The sequence below is a fragment of the Scatophagus argus genome, chromosome 20 (genome assembly GCF_020382885.2).
Source record: "Scatophagus argus isolate fScaArg1 chromosome 20, fScaArg1.pri, whole genome shotgun sequence".
In the NCBI taxonomy this organism is placed as follows: Eukaryota; Metazoa; Chordata; class Actinopteri; family Scatophagidae; genus Scatophagus; species Scatophagus argus.
In genome coordinates this window covers 10,605,688-10,623,881 of record NC_058512.1, presented here as the reverse complement: position 1 = coordinate 10,623,881, position 18,194 = coordinate 10,605,688, and the positions used below count along the sequence as shown (strand labels likewise).

Here is an 18,194-nt window from a genome sequence, read left to right as displayed (position 1 = left end):
GAGAAAAAAAAATGCATTCAAATATTAGTGTTAGACCGTAACTTTAGGGAAGAGTGAACATGGAGTTTAGGGAAATGTGTTTGCAAGTGGCAGCTGTATTATTCCATGTTCTCCACATTGTCTTCCTACTGACTTGTAATGCTGCAGGCCAAACAGCTACCTCTTTCAGATGACTCCATGTAAATTACTTTATTTTTCACTTACTTTAAAATAGTTTAAGCTGTTTTAAGTGTAGTAATGACAAGAAATTGTTAAAGCCTGTTGAGCTGTATCTATATGTTGAGATCTAGGTTAGGCTAACTGGAAATATATAATGGATGGACTCTGCACAGATTAACTGTTCATAGGTGGGGGTTCTTCGATAACTTTATTGGAGAGTTATCAGCTAGTATTCCAAGCTGCTTTTTGTCTGACTTTATCTGTCAAAGTGAAAATCTTCATGCATCCAGTTAACCATATCAAGCCAAGCTCTTTTTTTTTCTTTTTCTTTATCAATGCATTTACGCATCAATGCAAAAGCAGGGCGCACTTTTGAACAACTTTCACCTTCCTGGACGCCCAACTTACCACGTCCTTCACAGCCAACTTAACATCAATCAAGTCTACAAGTACTCCTTAAAATATAGCAATTTTTAATACAGTACTTTATATAGGAAAGAAATTAATATTTTCTGAAATTTGAGTATGATCTCGAGCCACACTTGCAGCACACCCTAAAGGCAAATTAAATTAAACTGACGCGCTTAAAGAAAAAAGAGCATAATAACACAGCTGCTGCACCATAAACTTCCCTCTCTTGTTCTCAGCATTTTTTCAGTTAAACCCCCCTGTGGTTGTATACTTTGCATACTGAATGTTTTAGTGCTGTCTTAAAAAACTTTATATGGAAATGAGCAATGTTAACTTTCATAGAAAAAAAAAAATCATTCATTTCCTTTAATGACATGTTTCATCTCGCTTATCTGTGAGCAGAGAAGTCCATAACAATTTCATACTTTTCAAGGGGTTTCCAAAAGATATGGTGGAAAGTAAGCAGTGTCATAAGTTTGGTAGAAAATAAACATCCCAGTGACAACAACAATAAGATCAGACATGCACCGCCATCATATGTGTATACTAGAAAAATTCAGGTTGTTTCTCAACACAGATGATATCTTGGAGCAATTAAGTCAAGTGATGGAAAATCCACAAAGGTCCCGTCAGTCACGCTGCCTAATTTTGGCAGTGCCAGACAGATTATTGGATACATGCTTGTCTTTTACCTCTTGAATATGGGAATTCCAGCTGGCAGGCTGGTGGTGGAAAATGCAGATCTTCTCTTTGATATGTCCTGTCAAACTTTTTCCTATTCAAAATTTCAGTTTTCCCAAATAATGGGTGTTGTCTCGTGTGAACTAGAAACTCTGTGTTGAAACGTTGTTTCCGTTGACGCTTTCTTGGGTGGTTGTGCTACTACTACTGTGTAGTGGTAGTAGTGGTTTATTATGGTCACTGGTGGACTTGGATGCCCTTATATATGTTACATAAAACATGATAAATGGCCCTCACACAGTGATCCAATGTGCTTTCCATTCCCCTTCCAGATGAAGTACCCTTTCAGAGGAGATAACGTGATGAAGTGATGTAAATATTGTGCTTTTTTTCCCCTCCACTAAACGTATTTGACAGCTATAACTAGTACCTACTTTAAAGATTAACTGTTATTTTCGGCCACTGTGAAGTACTTTATCATTCTTATCATGTTGTTGTTAAGCCACTGCCTTTCTTAATCACTGCATGTGCAGGAGACAAACAAACGTCGGTCAACAAAGTGTGTTACCCTGTTTGTTATCAGCTGTTTGGTGGGATTTACGGCACAGGCAAATTGTCCGCGGAGTATTTCCTTACAGTAAGGATGGGATACATCCCGTAGACTCCGGTACTTCCGTGTCCGTCAAAAGAGACGTTATTTTAAATGTAATTATACTGTGAGAAGTTCCCTTGAATGCGTCCACTTGTCCCACGCACAGCGCTGAGCGACGACAAACGAAAGCGCACTTCGTACTGGCGTAAACGTGCGAACGAATTTTACCCCTCGTCAATGACCGTAAAATTCGCAGCATGTGACGACATTTACGGCCTCTGCGATGGCACCCTCTACTTGGTGACATAATTTCGGAATGTAAAACTCCTTTTAGGTTTTAGGTTGGAGAGGAGTGAAAACGCCAATTTCCGTTATTAGTTTTTTTTAGCCTGGTCGTAAAGCGTTGGGATTAAAAAAAAAAAAAAATGCGGTCTGATTGTGGGCGTGCACCGGAGATGGACTTGATAAATAGCACTAGCGACGCAGAGCGGTTCCAGATGTTGAGTTGAAGGAACGAGGAAACGCTTATAGAGAATCTAAGACCTTAACTTAACTCTGCAGGTAAGAACACATTGTCGACTGATAAACAATAGGGTTACACAGGCTGTTTTAAACTATTGCTTTAGTGCCGCTGGAGGAAATGTATTCATGGGAATGTCTCTTTGTAATTTTTTATCAATATCATTTGTTTTTTGAATATTTTTTTTGAGCACTTGAATCCAGCTATGGGGACTAGCACAATTATCTTAATTATGGAAAGCATGTTTACTTTTTAAAACATGTATATATGGTAACCTGGTACTTAACAACTGGCTGATCTTAGTTTATTTATATTATGCTCACTTGAGAGCCAAACTGTCTGTGCTTAGTCAGAAATGACGGCTCATTCACATTCACAGGCTTGAAGGTTTTGTTGAACACAAAATGACTAAACTGCTTATCAGTTACTCAGTAAAAAGCTTCAGACTTAACAGACTTTGAGATTTCTGTGATAAAGTGCATAAATAAAAGTTTCTGTGGCTTGGGGAGTTCAGTTATAAAATGATTACTGAGTTATGTTCATGTTTAGTAATTCATGTGTCTCACAAATCATTTCTGGAGAGGCCTGACTTGCCAGCATTGCCATGTAAAATTAGCTCTTTGTATGTACTGACACAGGATGTGTGTGTGTCTGTGTGTGTGTGTGTGTGTGTGTGTGGTGAAAGAGCTTCAAAGTTAAAAATGCTTGTTTTATTTTTGTTTCTTTATGAGGATTGAAAGGTTGGGGAAATTATTTTCCTTGTAGCAGAGCTGAGTCATGCTTTGGTTTGGATAACTAATGTTTTTTGTTTGTTAGTTTTGTCATGTGCTGTTGTGTGTTATTCCTGGGGCCATTTATCAAATTACTAAAGAAGTGATCTTGATCAGACATTGTGTTGATCTGGAAATCACATTTGACCTTCCTCAGCAAAGTGACTCATATTACCAGTAACATGTTCAAAAGATTTCAGCATCAGTAAAACTCCCTCTTGTCTTTTTCATCAGGTCTCAATGGACTGGGCCCTTGTTGTACTTTTGCAAGTCATGTTTCAGCCAACTCTCTCAGGTGTGTAGCACACAGCAGTGGAGATATCTATGAACAACAGGACAAGCAATGCACCTACATAAAAACTTCTGACTTTTTGACACACAAGTAAAAGCATCTCAGGAGCCTAATTTGCTGTTGCTTCCTCACTAAATATTTCATGACTGTGGAGCAAACTGGGATTAATATTGATATTGTTTTGTGTTGTTTCCTTGCAGTCTTGTTCACTGTTGAGGCAGACCAAACCATGCACAAATCAGAGTTTGGAGGAGATGTTGTGATGGGCTGCAGGTTTAAGCCTGAACTGTTGAATCCTCAGGATCACCTGAAGGTGACGTGGCACTGGATTGCCTCCTCCTCGGAGCGGGAAGTGCACCAGATGGATAACAACGTGGAGCACTTGGTGTCCCAGCATCCGGACTATCGGGGCCGAGTGAGGCTTCTCGCTGATGAGCTGAAGAACGGCTGGGCGAAGCTGCAGGTCAGTAAAGCCAGGGAGTGTTTATCGGCAGGTTATGGGTCATTTTCTGTAAATTCTCCTCATCCTGGTGTAGTCAACTTATGGATCCTATCTGGAATCACTGATGTGGGAGTCTGGACTCTGTTCTGGACTCCATGCTTTGCATCACAGTACTACTTCAGATACTAAAGAACGACTTCCAACACAGGACAGAAAGCTATTTAGCTACACACTATCTTTGTCAACAAAATACTGTACTCTTATTAAAGAGACTGATGAGAGTTCAAATAAGGATTACACAACAGAGGAAGTTAGGATTTTGGTAGTGTATGAAGGCATAACACACAATGAGGACATTTGAGCACTGTTTTGTCTTCTTATGTCACTTTTCAGATATCCAGACTCAAAATCAATGACTCTGGAAACTACCAGTGTTTGGTGCAGACCAAAAAAGGAGCTGATTATAAAATGATTACGTTGTCTGTTACAGGTAAGAGTCTGGGTCAGCATAACATTTTGGAATTTTTTTATGAGATGACCACAGGGGCTTAATGTGAAAGTGAAACTAATATTGCACAATTTGGTAAAGAATGCTTTTGGCTTTCCTCAAGATATAACAGTACTTTCCTCGACACAGTTTAGTTAATATATATTCTCTCTCTCTGATTCTCCCTTAGCACCTTATAAAGCAGTGACGAAACGCATTCAGAAGGCTGCAGACGGGGATGAGGTGCTGCTAACCTGCCAGTCTGAGGGTTATCCAGAGTCTTCTGTTGTGTGGCAGGATGGGCGGCTGCAGAGATTCAGTCCCAATACCACAGTTGTATCCACGCCAGACCAGCTGTTTAAAGTCACCAGCGAGATACGTGTCCCATCGGCGGAGAAAAACAACTACACGTGTAACTTCACGAGTGATGGCTACTCTGAAACATTTCATATTCCAGGTAAATTTCCTTTCAGGTCTTCTCTCCGGACTCTGTTTCACATATGTGACTGTGCAGAGGGTGCAAGCAGACAGGGGTTTTAGCTGCTGAGCATGTTACTGTAATGTCTTCAAGTCCACCCACCTCACTGCCTTTCAGCTCCTCTCCTGCCAACAAACAGGCTAAAGGATGAGTGTATGAACCGGAAAGAAAGCGGATGTGTGAATGAAAAAAAACAGAGAGAATTGTCCTAACTTGAACTTATAATCTGTCAACAAAAGAAGCAGCTGGCACTCGGTGAAGGTGTAGGTGAAGTTCTCCATATTCTGATTTAGAAAAACAGGAAATACAGTCAACACCTGACCACAATCACTACCAGTGTTTCCTTTTATGTTTATATATTCTTGCCATTAGAGATGTTAACCATCAAACCACATCAAATGGAATCACTCACAAAGAGGGCATGTGTATGAACTTTCCCCACTGTATTTCTAAGATGTCGCACCTCTGCAGCGAAGCTGTAGAGTAGGTGTTTGTGTTTGAACTTTGAATGATACAGCTTTGTGTAGCAATGCTATTTCAAGAGGTTTGGCATTTGTGGAAATGTTCGTTTTCTGTTCTTTTGCGTGTGTATGTGGGCTGTGTATGTTTCTCTTTATGCGTATTCAGAGGTTTATTTGACCTTTTGGATGCAGTATGTCTGGACTTGATTAGCTAAAATATGAAAGTATTCTTGGGGGTTACAGCTTTGCACTTAAAATATAGACTATTTCAGGTTATTTTATTGATAAATAAAGAAAGAAATAGCCTATAACAGTAAATGCAATGACAAAAAGAAGAAAAGTAAAAGAAGGCCATCTGCTTGCACAGCTATAAAAAACTATTAAACGAACATGAGTCATTTTAATAGCCACATTTTTCTTGACCAGTAAGGGGAAGTTTGCAACGACTTGTCTTTGGTTTATTTGGTTATTTCCAAAGTGGCCAGAATAATGAACCATGGTCATGAATCTGATACTGGATTGTGTGTCACATTGTGCCACTAATCTTTCTCTCTTTTTTCACAGATGAAATGGCTATTCCTCATGAAAGAAATGACACTGCCATTCTCTTAGTGAGCACAGGAGTGATAATGGTTGTCATTATCATCGTCGTGCTCGTGTATCGTCGTCGAAAAGGTGACCAGTCACTCACACAGCTCTTTTTGTATATGCCACATAACAATCGGCCAACAGATTCAGGAAGTGTAGCTTATAACAAAGACAGCAATACGCAGAATGCAGGTGGAGACAAAATTTCCAATGGAAATTTGTGTTTCATGCTGGCATATGAAATGATGCAAAATAACAATGCATAATAATTTTACACGCAGCTATGGTGAAATATTAACGTGACAGAGTGACAAATGGATTGTTCTTGCGCTCATACATGAAGTCATAGTGCACAGTACACAGTGATGCATGTGCAACAGATAATAAAAAAATGTAAGATGATTGGTTTGGCCCTGGAGCATTCACTCTGCAGCTGGAATGCAGTAAAAGTTAAAGTCAGAGTGTGAAGGGTGCAGCACTGCAACACTGGATTTTCCACTGGATTATTTGCAGGAGATAATTCTGTTGTTTGCAGGTGGAACAATTTATTCTTTAGTTCGTTTATATTTCCTTATTGTAAGCATTTATAGTGGTTTATGTTTAACAGACATAACCTCATGTGAAACAAATGACCTAAACTGCACTGACTTGGAACAGAACTGTGTAATAGAACTAACTGAACTTTATTGTCCAACCGGAAGTAAAATTTTGTCTTCAGTCCTGCATTCGTCAGCATCCAAGTTGTATCTTTTCCTTGACAGACACGACAGTGGTTCTATATTTTTTTGTTTAATCAAATGGACTGAAGTGTGCACAGTTAGGAACTGTCTTAAAAACAAAGCTGATACACGCACGCACAGCAAGTCAAGTCATCCTGGCACTGAAAAGAGGAAGTCTTTGTGAGATATTTGCTTTGCAACACTTGATTTGCCGCCGTCAAAGTCTGCAATTTGGCCTTGAGGGAATTTTGTCAGCATGTGACTCTACTCTCAGCATGTTTTCATGTAAGCATGACTTTGCTTTTTGGACCTGACATGTTTCACGGCCGCTGCCGCTGGAAACACCCAGTGTGGTCTTGGTCTGCGTGACAGGGGAATTTGAGGTTATTTGTAAATGCATGGGTGGTTTTTCAGTATAACAGGTTAGTTGTTTGTATAACCCCTCAAACAAATGACACCATCATTTTAATCATTTCAGTAGTGGACTTACACTCTAACACGTTTCTCCTGATATGAATGTGTGAACATGATAAGAAATCCTACTTCAGTTACTGATCCTGAAACTCACAGATAGTATTTTTAAGCTGGTCACAGTTTCAAAAAGGTTCTTGCACACCATGAAGACTTACCTTGCACACTGTCCATCACATGCACCTGTGCTAACAACTTTTGTTCAATGTAGTACTAAAAGCTATGGTGTTCTAACAGCACCCTGTATATCTATATCACCATCAAGCTGGTGCTTTTAAAACAAAATCTCTCTCTGATTTCATTTTACTGTATAGTATTTCATGTGACATTACATTGACCTACATTAATTTCCTGGAGGCCTTACTGTAACCAAACCCTGACCTCAGCCTGACCTTAAAGCAAGCCTTCACTCTAATATTTCATGAGTTACTTTGTGGGGATTTTGTCCCCATAAGTAAGGCTGTGACTGTGTAAACAGCTTTCTATCCCCAACCACTACAGGAATACACATCCACACACACACTGAATTAACATTGATATTTTTTTCCACAGGGTCCACCACTCCCACTACCATGAAAACTTTGATTGACGGTCGGGATAGGTCTGTTTCCGCTACTGACTGTGAGTCCAAACAGAGCTACACAATTCACTGCTAACACACACAACCGTTACTGTTACACACCTTAAAATAAATGTGCTACAACCTGGCATCTGGGGACTCTTTAGATTCCATATTTGTTGCAATGCAGCGTTTTGTGGGGACAAACAAAATTGTGCAACAACTTGGTCTCTGCTGCGTTGAGTCAAACTGCTGACGATGTTCTTGTAAAATATTCTTACGGTAAATGAAAGACACCCACAGTTTCTGTCTATTTTCGATTATAAATTTTTTCCTTCACCTCCACTGACCGTGCTGCCTCTCTCTCATGAAGTTGGTTCTTTGTCACCGCATCAGTTATGCAGTGTTCAGCAGTTTTCTCACTGAAACTGAATCTGACTGTTTGTTGAATTATTTGGAAGAATGAATGAATGAATGGCTGCTAGAAGCATTTGTAACAAACATGGGCTAAAACTCAAATGACTTCTTACAGGTCACATATATAAATAACGTCTACAGTAATAAAATAAGACTTACAGTTAAAGTTGTGCGTGTGAAATGCTTTATGAAGACCACTTGACTGATAAATAACTAGTCATTAAATTTCCATTAGTATCTCAGTGTGGCCTCATCATTTATTCCTCTGAATCAAGAAGTACAAAGCTTCCCTTTACTGTGAAGCTTTAAGGCAGAAAGTGCATTTGTTAAATATTCCATTAATTTGAATGTGTTGTATTTGAATTGTGCATTGCAAGTTTGAATCAAATCATTGTAGTAATGGCTGCATTACTTGCTTATTAATGAATATAACATAAATTCATTATGCAAATGCAAATGTTATGTTTTCTGTGCTCTAACAGTTCTGCTCCTTTCCATCAGGCCTACAAGTAAACATTGAAAATGAGGAAGAGATGACTGGGTTTAAAGACGGTAAATGACTCTTATACTTTTTGTTTACATGACTTCAGTTTGTCAGCTTTTGTGTAAAACGAATAGGGCTGCAGCTAATGATTCATTTCATTAGAGTTTAGTCTGTCCGTTATTTTTTTAATGAATAGTTTGGTCTAAAAAATGTTAGAAACGAAACAGCACTGTCCTGTTTTGGCCAACCAGCAGTCCAGAATCCAAAGATATTCAGCACATTCATTCAACACATTAGTATAAAAGCTTGTCTGAAAAATTAAAAATCACTGAAGTTATTGATCATTGACCAAAAATACCAATAATTCTTCTGTCAATTGGCTGCTCAACTAATTGTTTTAGTGCTAAAAATGGTCATGCATCATTCATTCGTTATGAATTAAAAATATCACCCAGTGCACTCATCACCTGCCTTACAGTAAACTGACTGTGCAAAACAAAAAGAACGTTTTAAGGGATTTTTTTTCTCATTCTGTTCTGATTTCTTTTCATCAAATGACATTGATATGATCATAATCGAGTCTGTTTTGCTGTCTGTGTGCTGCGCAGAGGAAAATCTGGGGGCGCTTGTGAAAACCAGTTATTCCGACTTCTTCAGCGCGGATGCGAGACATCACTCAGATGCTTTCGGTGTGGAGGAGCTGCTTCAAAGGGTGCAAAATAAGTGAGTCACAGGCAATGCTTGTATGGTGTTATTTTCGGTAACAACAACAACCAGACACCATTGAGAATTTTTTTTTTGTTACATCCTGTTCTATTTGATCCCCACCAAACCGCCCATCCGAAAAGTATGACAACTGTGTACTTTTTTACTGAAACGATATGATCAAACTCGTGTAGAAATCATGTTCATTTTAGCCCATTTTGAAGTCCAGCTCTCCTGTCAAGACAGTTTGATATTAGCCAACGTCAGAGCTCAACAAAGCTGAGTTCACTTTAAATATTTAGGGCATATTGATTCTGCTCCTGTGAGCAATTACACAGATATGGATTTTGTCCAACTTGATTGTTGTAAATTCTAATATGAATAGAAATGTCTTGCATCTGTGTAGTTTATATTCTCAATTCTTTTTGTTTGTTTGTTTGTCTGTTTTTGTCAGCCAGGGCCACCCTGTGAATCTCCAAGCTTTACTCCCAAATGCTGGAGAGACGCTTTTTCTTGAGGGACCACCAGGAAGCGGGAAGACAACGGTAGCCTACATCCTGGTGTCTTCTTGGATCGAAGGACCCAACCATGCCCTTTCTAGTTTCCTCGACCTCAGCATCATCCAACTTCTCTTATATGTAGACTGCAGCAAAGTGAAGGGTGACTTGTTTGGGGAAATAAATACCCAACTTTCCCTTAAGGAAAAAATATCAACAGAGGATGAGCTGAGGACCATGTTATCCAGGTCCAGTGAGGTTCTGCTGCTCTTGGACGGGTACAGAGAAGGGAACCAATTTTTTGATGAGTCCTTACAGAGGTTTCTAAGTGAAAGAAGAGGATGCAGGGTCCTGGTCACAGCCTGCCCGGGACACTGTCCCATGCTCAAGGACAAAGTTGGAACAGAACTGGTGCTGGAGCTCACAAAATGTGAAGGGCACAAATGTTTGTGACAAATAGGGACATTAGCAATTGTTACAGTTTTACCAAATATTTGTATGATGTATAGAAATGTTTTACAGTGACTGTGAAGTCAGAATTTGTAGAAGTCCACATATGCTGCAAAATGTGTGAATTCAGTACATGTAATATATACTGTTTTTGTATTCTTTACTTGACAGCCCTGCTTGCCATTTCAAGGAGAAATATTACATATAATAATTCTAGTACATTTACAGGGTGAGAAACACATTGAACTCTTTTTTCAATAAAACTGAGCACTTAATGAAGTTGTTTCTGTTTCTGTTTTGTGAAAAAGAAAGTTCATTTTCACGGCCATTTGATAGAATGCAAGCGAAGCACAGTTTCTGTGCACTCTTAGTGAAAAGGGAACTGACTATCTGTATTCCTGTCAAGAGAGCGCTCTGCTTCCAGTAATGTTTGATAAAAATAAACTCTTTTTTATTATTATTGTTTCTGCTGTAACTGTAACATGACTTAAATGTCATGAAGAGTATGAGTAATGCAGATTTTCATTCGTTCAGCATGCTGTCCTGTTATCCTGTATGTTTGACTCATCTTTCTACCACACTTCTGCTGATGTACTGATTATTGCAGCCTTCGGGCATGTTTAGTCAGGAGCTCCATGAAGTGCGTGTGTTTTTGCACTGCAGCTTCTGTTGCATGTGAAATCAGAAGTGCTGCTTTCAGCAATGATCTGCATGTTGTTTTCTTGTTTCTCTTTCTGTTGTTTTCTCTTACTCTCTCTAAGTCTTGATGCATGAAATGTGATTGGAAAATTGAAAGGAAACCTTCTCTGTACATATGCTTTGGAACATATTGACTGGAATGAAATCGTCATACGGTCAAGTGATTATGTGTAATAGGGAAAGTTTGCTTCAAGTGAATTATGCAATCCCTCTTTGCTCTCTGGAGCATTTCAGTGTCCAGGTTAGCATTTAGTGTCGGCCTTGGTTGTAGCCACAGTGATAAACTTGCTGTATGTCAGTTGCCTGACACCAAACTTCAGCTGGCTGGTGAACACAGTGGACCAGTTAGCAAGAGACAGCGACTTCCTCCAGGAGATGGAGGTGACTGAAATCAGGAGACTCTACTTCCTTTTACTGAATTTGTGTATACATCTCATTCTTTACAGTAGCCTAATGTACAAGAAAATAGTGATATACACAGACTGTGCCAAAGTTCTGCCACCTTTACTCGTTTCAAACAGGAATTATTTGCCTATTTATTTATTATTTAACAACTTCCTCCTGATGACCACAGATGATACTGCAGAGGCTGTGAGGCTGTGTAAGGTGTGCACGTCTGTAAACCTGTAGTATCACTTTTGATGAATTTCCCTGTTTACTCATGAACCGGTGGAAATTCAGGAGTCCAGAGAAAGACAAGTGGAAAATTTTTATCAGTCAGCATTTCACAAAGAGGAACTGGAAACATAAAAGGGTTATCAGATAAAACCTATTGTTTTTAAATACTCCAAAATAAGTACGTCACCTTCTGCAAGGCTGTTCACTACAGATCTGAGTGACTGCTCTAGTGTGTTAAATAAAAGTTTCACTCTTGGCTTAAGTCAACGCACTGTCAGTCCAATACAGATTTCATCAGTAAACACAAACATAATCACAGCTAACACATCAGGCTTTTTGTCTGTGAAAAACACTGGGATCTCAACTTTGAGTGTATCCACGGTGCATCAGAGATTTACTCTAAGAAATGTGAATAATGGGAATTACCAAGTATTTTGTGTGTTGTAAGATTTTTGGAATATACTGAAAATACTTTATAAGAGAAGTGGCTCGTGATGCAAGAAGGGATTGACAGTATTTACTGTTAGAGGGGTTTTTTTGTTTCCCCGTCATGAAAACCTGTTTCGATTGTGACACAAGCTGAATTTAATGTTACTGTTAGTCAGCTGCTTCTCTTCAGGTGCGGAAACTATTCACTTTTAATGGCCACAATTTAAACCCTGATTAAGTGCTTTTAGGTGAAGTTTTGCTTGAGGTCTGTTTTGTCAGTCTCACTTTCAATATAAAAGGACAGACATATTATACGTTATAGAACTCCATTTTCAACAATTGTACAAAAAAACCCAAAACATTATTTATTTACATTATTTTATTGTTATTCACTTTATTTTAACCATTACAACAAGAGAACTGTGTGGTTTCCCTCTTCCGTGCTGACATCCTACTTTCACTAGATGGTGCCATGCTCCTTTCCATGCAGGCTCATTGTGAGATCTGCCAAAGCTCTCAGGTGTCCATGAAATCATGTTAATTTATGTGGGTTTCTCTATTTTATCTTATTACGTCCACACACTGTTTGGGCTGTGTTATTTTAGTGGTCAGTGGCGTCGAATCTTTCGCTTCCTATCGTGTTTTATCTCCAAAACTATTAGCTTGTCGATTTGGATCAAAGTGCCAATAGAGTCTGATATTGGATTATAGGTTCAATGGTTATAAAAAAAAAAATGATCAAGCTGTGGGCAGTGAATATCACAGATTTCAGTCAGGTTAAGTTTGTCTGAATCCTCACATATCCAACTTTATTAAACCTGAAAGGTCCTTGCTGAGAGTCTAAAATCTCTTTTACTTTACTGTTTTACTGTCCTGCCCAAAATGGCAGCACCACATAAATAGAAACAATTTCTTTTCATACTTTATTCCGTAAGAAGATAACTTTATTTGGAGCTGAGAAAAATGTGTTAATTAGCGCCAGAAATACAACAGCTACGTCAAGCTGTTTATCTATTCAGCATTCATTCAGTCTGAGAAAAATGCTTCCCCCTGAGACTTTGCTCTCTGACATAGCTGATATGTCCCATTCCCATCACCCCCACTCCCTACTCCCACACACACACACACACACACACATAATGAGAGTTAACCCCATCAAAAAGGACGGTCTCCTACATGCACGGCCCCCATTTCCTCCTTCAGCCTCAACCTCCGAGACCAAAGAGGCGGTTTCATCATTTGGTAATTAATATTCCAGGGGAGAGGAGAGCATCAGGAAACAATTATGCAATAATGTATGGATGTAAATGCGCACTGTGTCCACACAAAAACACACAAATGCACCAGCACATATATATCACCATGATCCACTCTTCCTCTTTTTCCAAGATCAGGTTACTCTCATATATGTAACACAACTGCAGTGAATGTAATCAATATGCTGGATAGGGGGTGAAATCCTGCATTTGGAATATTATAATTTTGTGTTGCAACAGAATTTATTCTATTAAGTAGATTCCTAAACTGGTAACCACATCTGCCTAGAGTAACTGTAATAAAAAACCCCACTATAGACAGTCAATAGAGGGAAAGGACATTCAGTTCATGATATGTGTATGAAGTTTTCTATCTGAGCAGCCGATAAAATGTCAAGACATAACACAATAAAGGACATCCTACTGATTAGAGAGGCAGAAGGACAATAAGACACTGAATGGCAGGATGAGGCATGCATGTATACATAGTATGTTACATACACAGTTGAATCACTTTGAAATGCCTAATTGTTTAAAGGTGCCATGCAAATAGATACATTTGCCATGCCTGGACTGTATGCAGTAAATAGTGAAAGCATATATGTATTTATGTGCAAAGGTTGCCATATTCCACTTGCAGATAATGTTTGATCCCCACACCAGCTTTGTCCCACTGTCATGTCCTCAGGTCAATCACACTAGAACTACACACACACTCATACCAAGACACTTAAGAACATTAACCAAAATAAAAACATAAAGCATGCTGGTTATAGACGTGTGCACTATGGCTTGTTTTAAATCACAGATGATTTGTTTCTGAACTACACAGTATGTATTGCACAGTGACAGGGAGGATGGCACATGGAGGGATGGAGATGTGTTGATTTTACCCAAAAGGATGCCAGCCTAACACACAGTTCCAGTCTGTACCCTTATAGTCTCCGCAGGCTCTGACCCAGTCCTTCTGGTAATTGGGATCAGATGAGTGGCTGCCAAAGCGAGGTGACCTGGGTTCTCTGGGACCCACGCTAACCTGGAAGCATTTATTTTATGGAAAAGATGTTTAGTTAAAGTGCAGCGCAGCAGCCTGCCGCCCAACCCCTCTAATGACTCTCCATGTCTCTTGCCCAGGCCTGGAGACGGAGCCCTGTGATGGATATGACTGGTGAAACAGGGACACACACACACACACACACACACACACACACACTTCCATACCCGCGCACTGTGATGGATATGACTGGTGAAAGCTCTGAACACTGTTTCCTGAGTCCTTCACTTCCTTCCTCCCAGGCCTCGGTCAGCCAAGCTGAGCCGGGTTTCACTAGACTCGGGCCGGATTGGATTGCAGATTAACTGGCTTCCTGTCCAATCCGTTGGCTGCGTTCATCTGCTTTCCTAACGGTCACTTTTATTTATGAGCAAGCAATGACGTTATTGAGGATGAATGAGTCTGCAGGATGGATGAGATCCTGGAGGCTTGGAGGGGGATTTACTGAGGGACAATTGTTTTTAGTAGCATATTGTGGAAAAAAAAAATAGGAAAAGAATGAACATTTTTCTAAACAGTGACTCAATAAACTAATCCAAAGGAGCAATATATCTACATATGTGCCCACACACTTTTCCTTGCATCCAACAGCTTCCACACATCATTAGTCATTCAGTCTGTGTTTTCTCTTGCTGAACTGCTTCTTAAAGCAATTACTGCACTAAAAAAAATTCCATCTGACCAAGCCGTTGTTGTCCTTTATTGATCCCTGAAAGTGTTATTTCTAAAGACAAGTGAAAAAAGTCCAAAATAATTTGATGCAGGGATTCTCTACAATAAAGTGTCATTTTTCTTCATTCTAGTGCAGCCATCTGCAAATTATGTCAATAAACTTACTTGACAAGTTGAATAATAACTCTTGATAACTCTTAACTCTTGATAGAAGAGTTAAAATTAGGCTACTTAATAAAGAAGATTTTTTTAAGTGCTGAAAGCAAACAGTGTAAACTGTGAACCGTGAAAACAATTCTTGTATCCTAATCAAATTTTCCATATTTTTATTTGCTGCAGCAATAATACAAAGTGTTTTCCTCCCAGCACTGGCTGAGAGACAAGTGTCTGTTATTCTTTAGTCAAAAGAGACAATTTTATTATCACAGGGTTAGGATATTATTTTTTGAAAATGTCCAGCTGACAAAATTCTATGCAAAAATGTTTCAGCAAAAAACAAGTTATCCCAAAGATTTTTTTCCTTCTTTAAATAAGACTATTCTTCAAGGATTTGGATGTAGAGATGTTTTTGTAAATTGGGTCCATTGTCATTCCCTCCACCCTCCCATGACTACAGGTCCCCCCCTCACACACACACACACACACACACTTCTCATCCTCTCTCCCTCCCTCCTGCTGGCAGCCCTTGATTACACTTGTCTCCTGGGGGAAGGTTTAAACTCCTCAGAGATAGTAGTATCGAGGGCACTACTGGCTAGTCACTTCAGATCAGGGCGGGGGGAGGAAATGGCGACAGACATAAAGCTAAATATATAATTCCTCCCATGCCGGTAATCACGATGTCCAGACGATTTGAAATGACAGTTTAACCACTTTAGACTGAGGAACGCTTTGTTCAGATTTGAGGAACAGGAGGTGTGTGCTTTGGAGCGTCTGGTTGGTCTCTATGATGGCCGGGGAGCCTCCTCATGGGTGTAGGAGCCATCCAAAGGGGCCCGTGTGGTCCTCTCTAAATACCTGTGTGTGTGTGTGTGTGGGGGGGGGGGGCGGGCAGTGCACGTTCCATTGAGTTAAAATGACTCACAGACCAGACAAGGGCAATTCTCTGAATGACTGACGTACCAAGAGCTCCGGAAGGAAACACTCTCACAGCCCGGTATTAGTTTACCTGATTATTAGGATATCCAGCTTCCTCCCAAAATGGCCAGCCATTTCCCTGTTAGAGACAGTAAGAGTACCCACCTGGATTAGGTCTAAACGTGGCTTGCATTACATCGGGCACAACAAGGCCTCATGCCACACAGTTCAACCACTTATGTCTATAAATATTAAATTTTTTTTTTTTTTTTTTTTTTTATTATAAATATTAATAGGCTAATCTGCACATATTCATTTCTTGCGAGCTTGTTACTACATCCCTGAAAGGGCCAGAGATACTCTTATGAACATCAAATCCATTTAAACCGTTAGTTCAATTTGCATATGCAGAGATTTTCACTCCAGACAGGCTCTCTCGATGTCTTTCCCCCCATCATCACATTGCAAGAAGAAGAGTGCATTTCGTATTCACACGCTGATTGGATCCTTGATGAGATCTTCAGGGTGGCTTCTCACACTCTAACGCTCTTAACACTCCAGAGGTGATGAGAAGAGAGAGACAGCGAGAGAGAGAGAGAGAGAGAGAAGGAGGGAATGAGAGGTTTGTGTGTATGTGTGTGTGTGTGTGTGTGTGTGTGTGTTGATCCGATTCTGTCCTCGTCCCTGCTCTGCGGCCTCCTCAGCGGTTCAGCTGCTGTAGGAGCACCGCAGCTTGATCTTCAGAATGTAATCACAGGAAGCGGAGGGGAATCATATATACATCCTGTCTCTCCTTTCACTCACACACAGTGACTATACCATATAACATTGCTTTCTTTTTTTTTTAAAGCAAACTAATATATCATGGCGGTGAGCTTAAAATGTTCTCTTCCATGGCTGTGTTGAATATTTGTGCTTTCTGAATACAGAAAAGAGATGAAATTGGATTCAATAAACACACTGCAACACTTTCAAAAATTCCCATATTGATGATTGATTGATCATTTAATGTGAGACTGCAACTTTAGAGAGAAGAAGTAAATTCTTCTTAGCAACAAAAATTTGATTCATGAAAATGAAATTGCAGTTGTTCAATTTAATACACACAGAAGTTTTGCTGCTTCAAAATCACTTTGACCGGTATCACCAGTAGCTTTTGTTGGCTAACGTTAGTAAACTTTAGCCAGACACTGCTGTATAAAAGACACTACTGAGTCAGCCTGCAGATTTCTATAGTTGTGCTACTGTTACATTACATTTTGGCATTCATTATTATCCGAAAAAAGTTAATCACCAGCAAAAATACTGCCATATTTTTTTCATATTTCCATTTCTGCCATACATGAATTAGATATTGATGGTTTTATTTAAACATTATAAAGAACTTATTGCAAGTTTAAGATAGAACTTCAAAATGTGCAACTGCTTATCTTTCCCTAAATGCATAAGCAGTGAATAAAAGGCGAGACTATCAAATCTAACGTTTACTGAACTAATTTAGACTTGTATATTTTTGTTCGGAATTGCCAAAGGACACAGCAAAACTTCCACAAAGATAAACCTCTATTGCTCCCTGCACACACATGCAGTTGCACACATGCATGCTAGCATGCATACATACACACACACATATGTATGTCCAAATGCGGCGCTAGTAGTAGTAGTAAACATTTGAAAGGAACAGGGGTAATTCTCTTGATAAATGTCAACCAAAATGAAGCTATCAGCTGAAAGCAATTTCCTTGTACTTGCCTGTGTCCCGCGCCAGGGACTTGAGAGATTTTCACCCCTCCATCGATCATGAAGCCTCTGTTTTAGGCCAAGGTACACAATGCCCTCAAATTGCTGACATATGGACCCAGAATCACCACAAAAACCTGCCATTTCCACTCAACCCCTCCTCTGTCCCGACCCAGCCACTCCTCTGCTAAACTCTTGTTTATCCAATGATTCTGGTCTGTTTAGGCCATTAAAAGCAGAGCCATTCAGGGGTATGGAGGGCCAAGGCAAATGTAATAAAGCCACAACCTGTAGTGGGGAACTTAGCATTGCTACTGCTATCACCAGAGATGACAAAAACTGCCGTGGAAGCGGCAATGTCCCTATTCTTCAACTGCTTTTCCCCCTCCATTTAATATAAGCAGGACAGCATTTTGACAAATTTAATTAGTAGGCTGCAGTCCTGTAATCATCAAATGACTGGGTG

At 39.6% G+C, this 18,194-nt stretch overlaps 1 protein-coding gene across 1 annotated transcript; it reads left to right on the top strand.

The window, feature by feature from the left end:
• Positions 1-1,680: 1,680 nt before the first annotated feature.
• On the top strand, positions 1,681-10,664 carry si:ch211-241b2.5 (coxsackievirus and adenovirus receptor homolog). Its single transcript, XM_046375846.1, has 10 exons — positions 1,681-2,404; positions 3,368-3,428; positions 3,626-3,888; positions 4,261-4,357; positions 4,545-4,811; positions 5,858-5,968; positions 7,624-7,692; positions 8,549-8,599; positions 9,140-9,254; positions 9,691-10,664. Exons 2-10 carry the CDS (start codon positions 3,374-3,376, stop codon positions 10,184-10,186), a joined length of 1,524 nt encoding a protein of 507 aa, XP_046231802.1. The 5' UTR covers positions 1,681-2,404; positions 3,368-3,373; the 3' UTR covers positions 10,187-10,664.
• Positions 10,665-18,194: the final 7,530 nt, after the last annotated feature.

Bases quoted from the DNA above. Each gene is read 5' to 3' on its own strand.
- si:ch211-241b2.5 (XM_046375846.1), top strand. From the start codon at position 3,374: ATGGACTGGGCCCTTGTTGTACTTTTGCAAGTCATGTTTCAGCCAACT. The intron at 3,889-4,260 runs GTCAGTAAAGCC...GTCACTTTTCAG, and splicing joins ACGGCTGGGCGAAGCTGCAG to ATATCCAGACTCAAAATCAA. The intron at 8,600-9,139 runs GTAAATGACTCT...TGTGCTGCGCAG, and splicing joins GATGACTGGGTTTAAAGACG to AGGAAAATCTGGGGGCGCTT.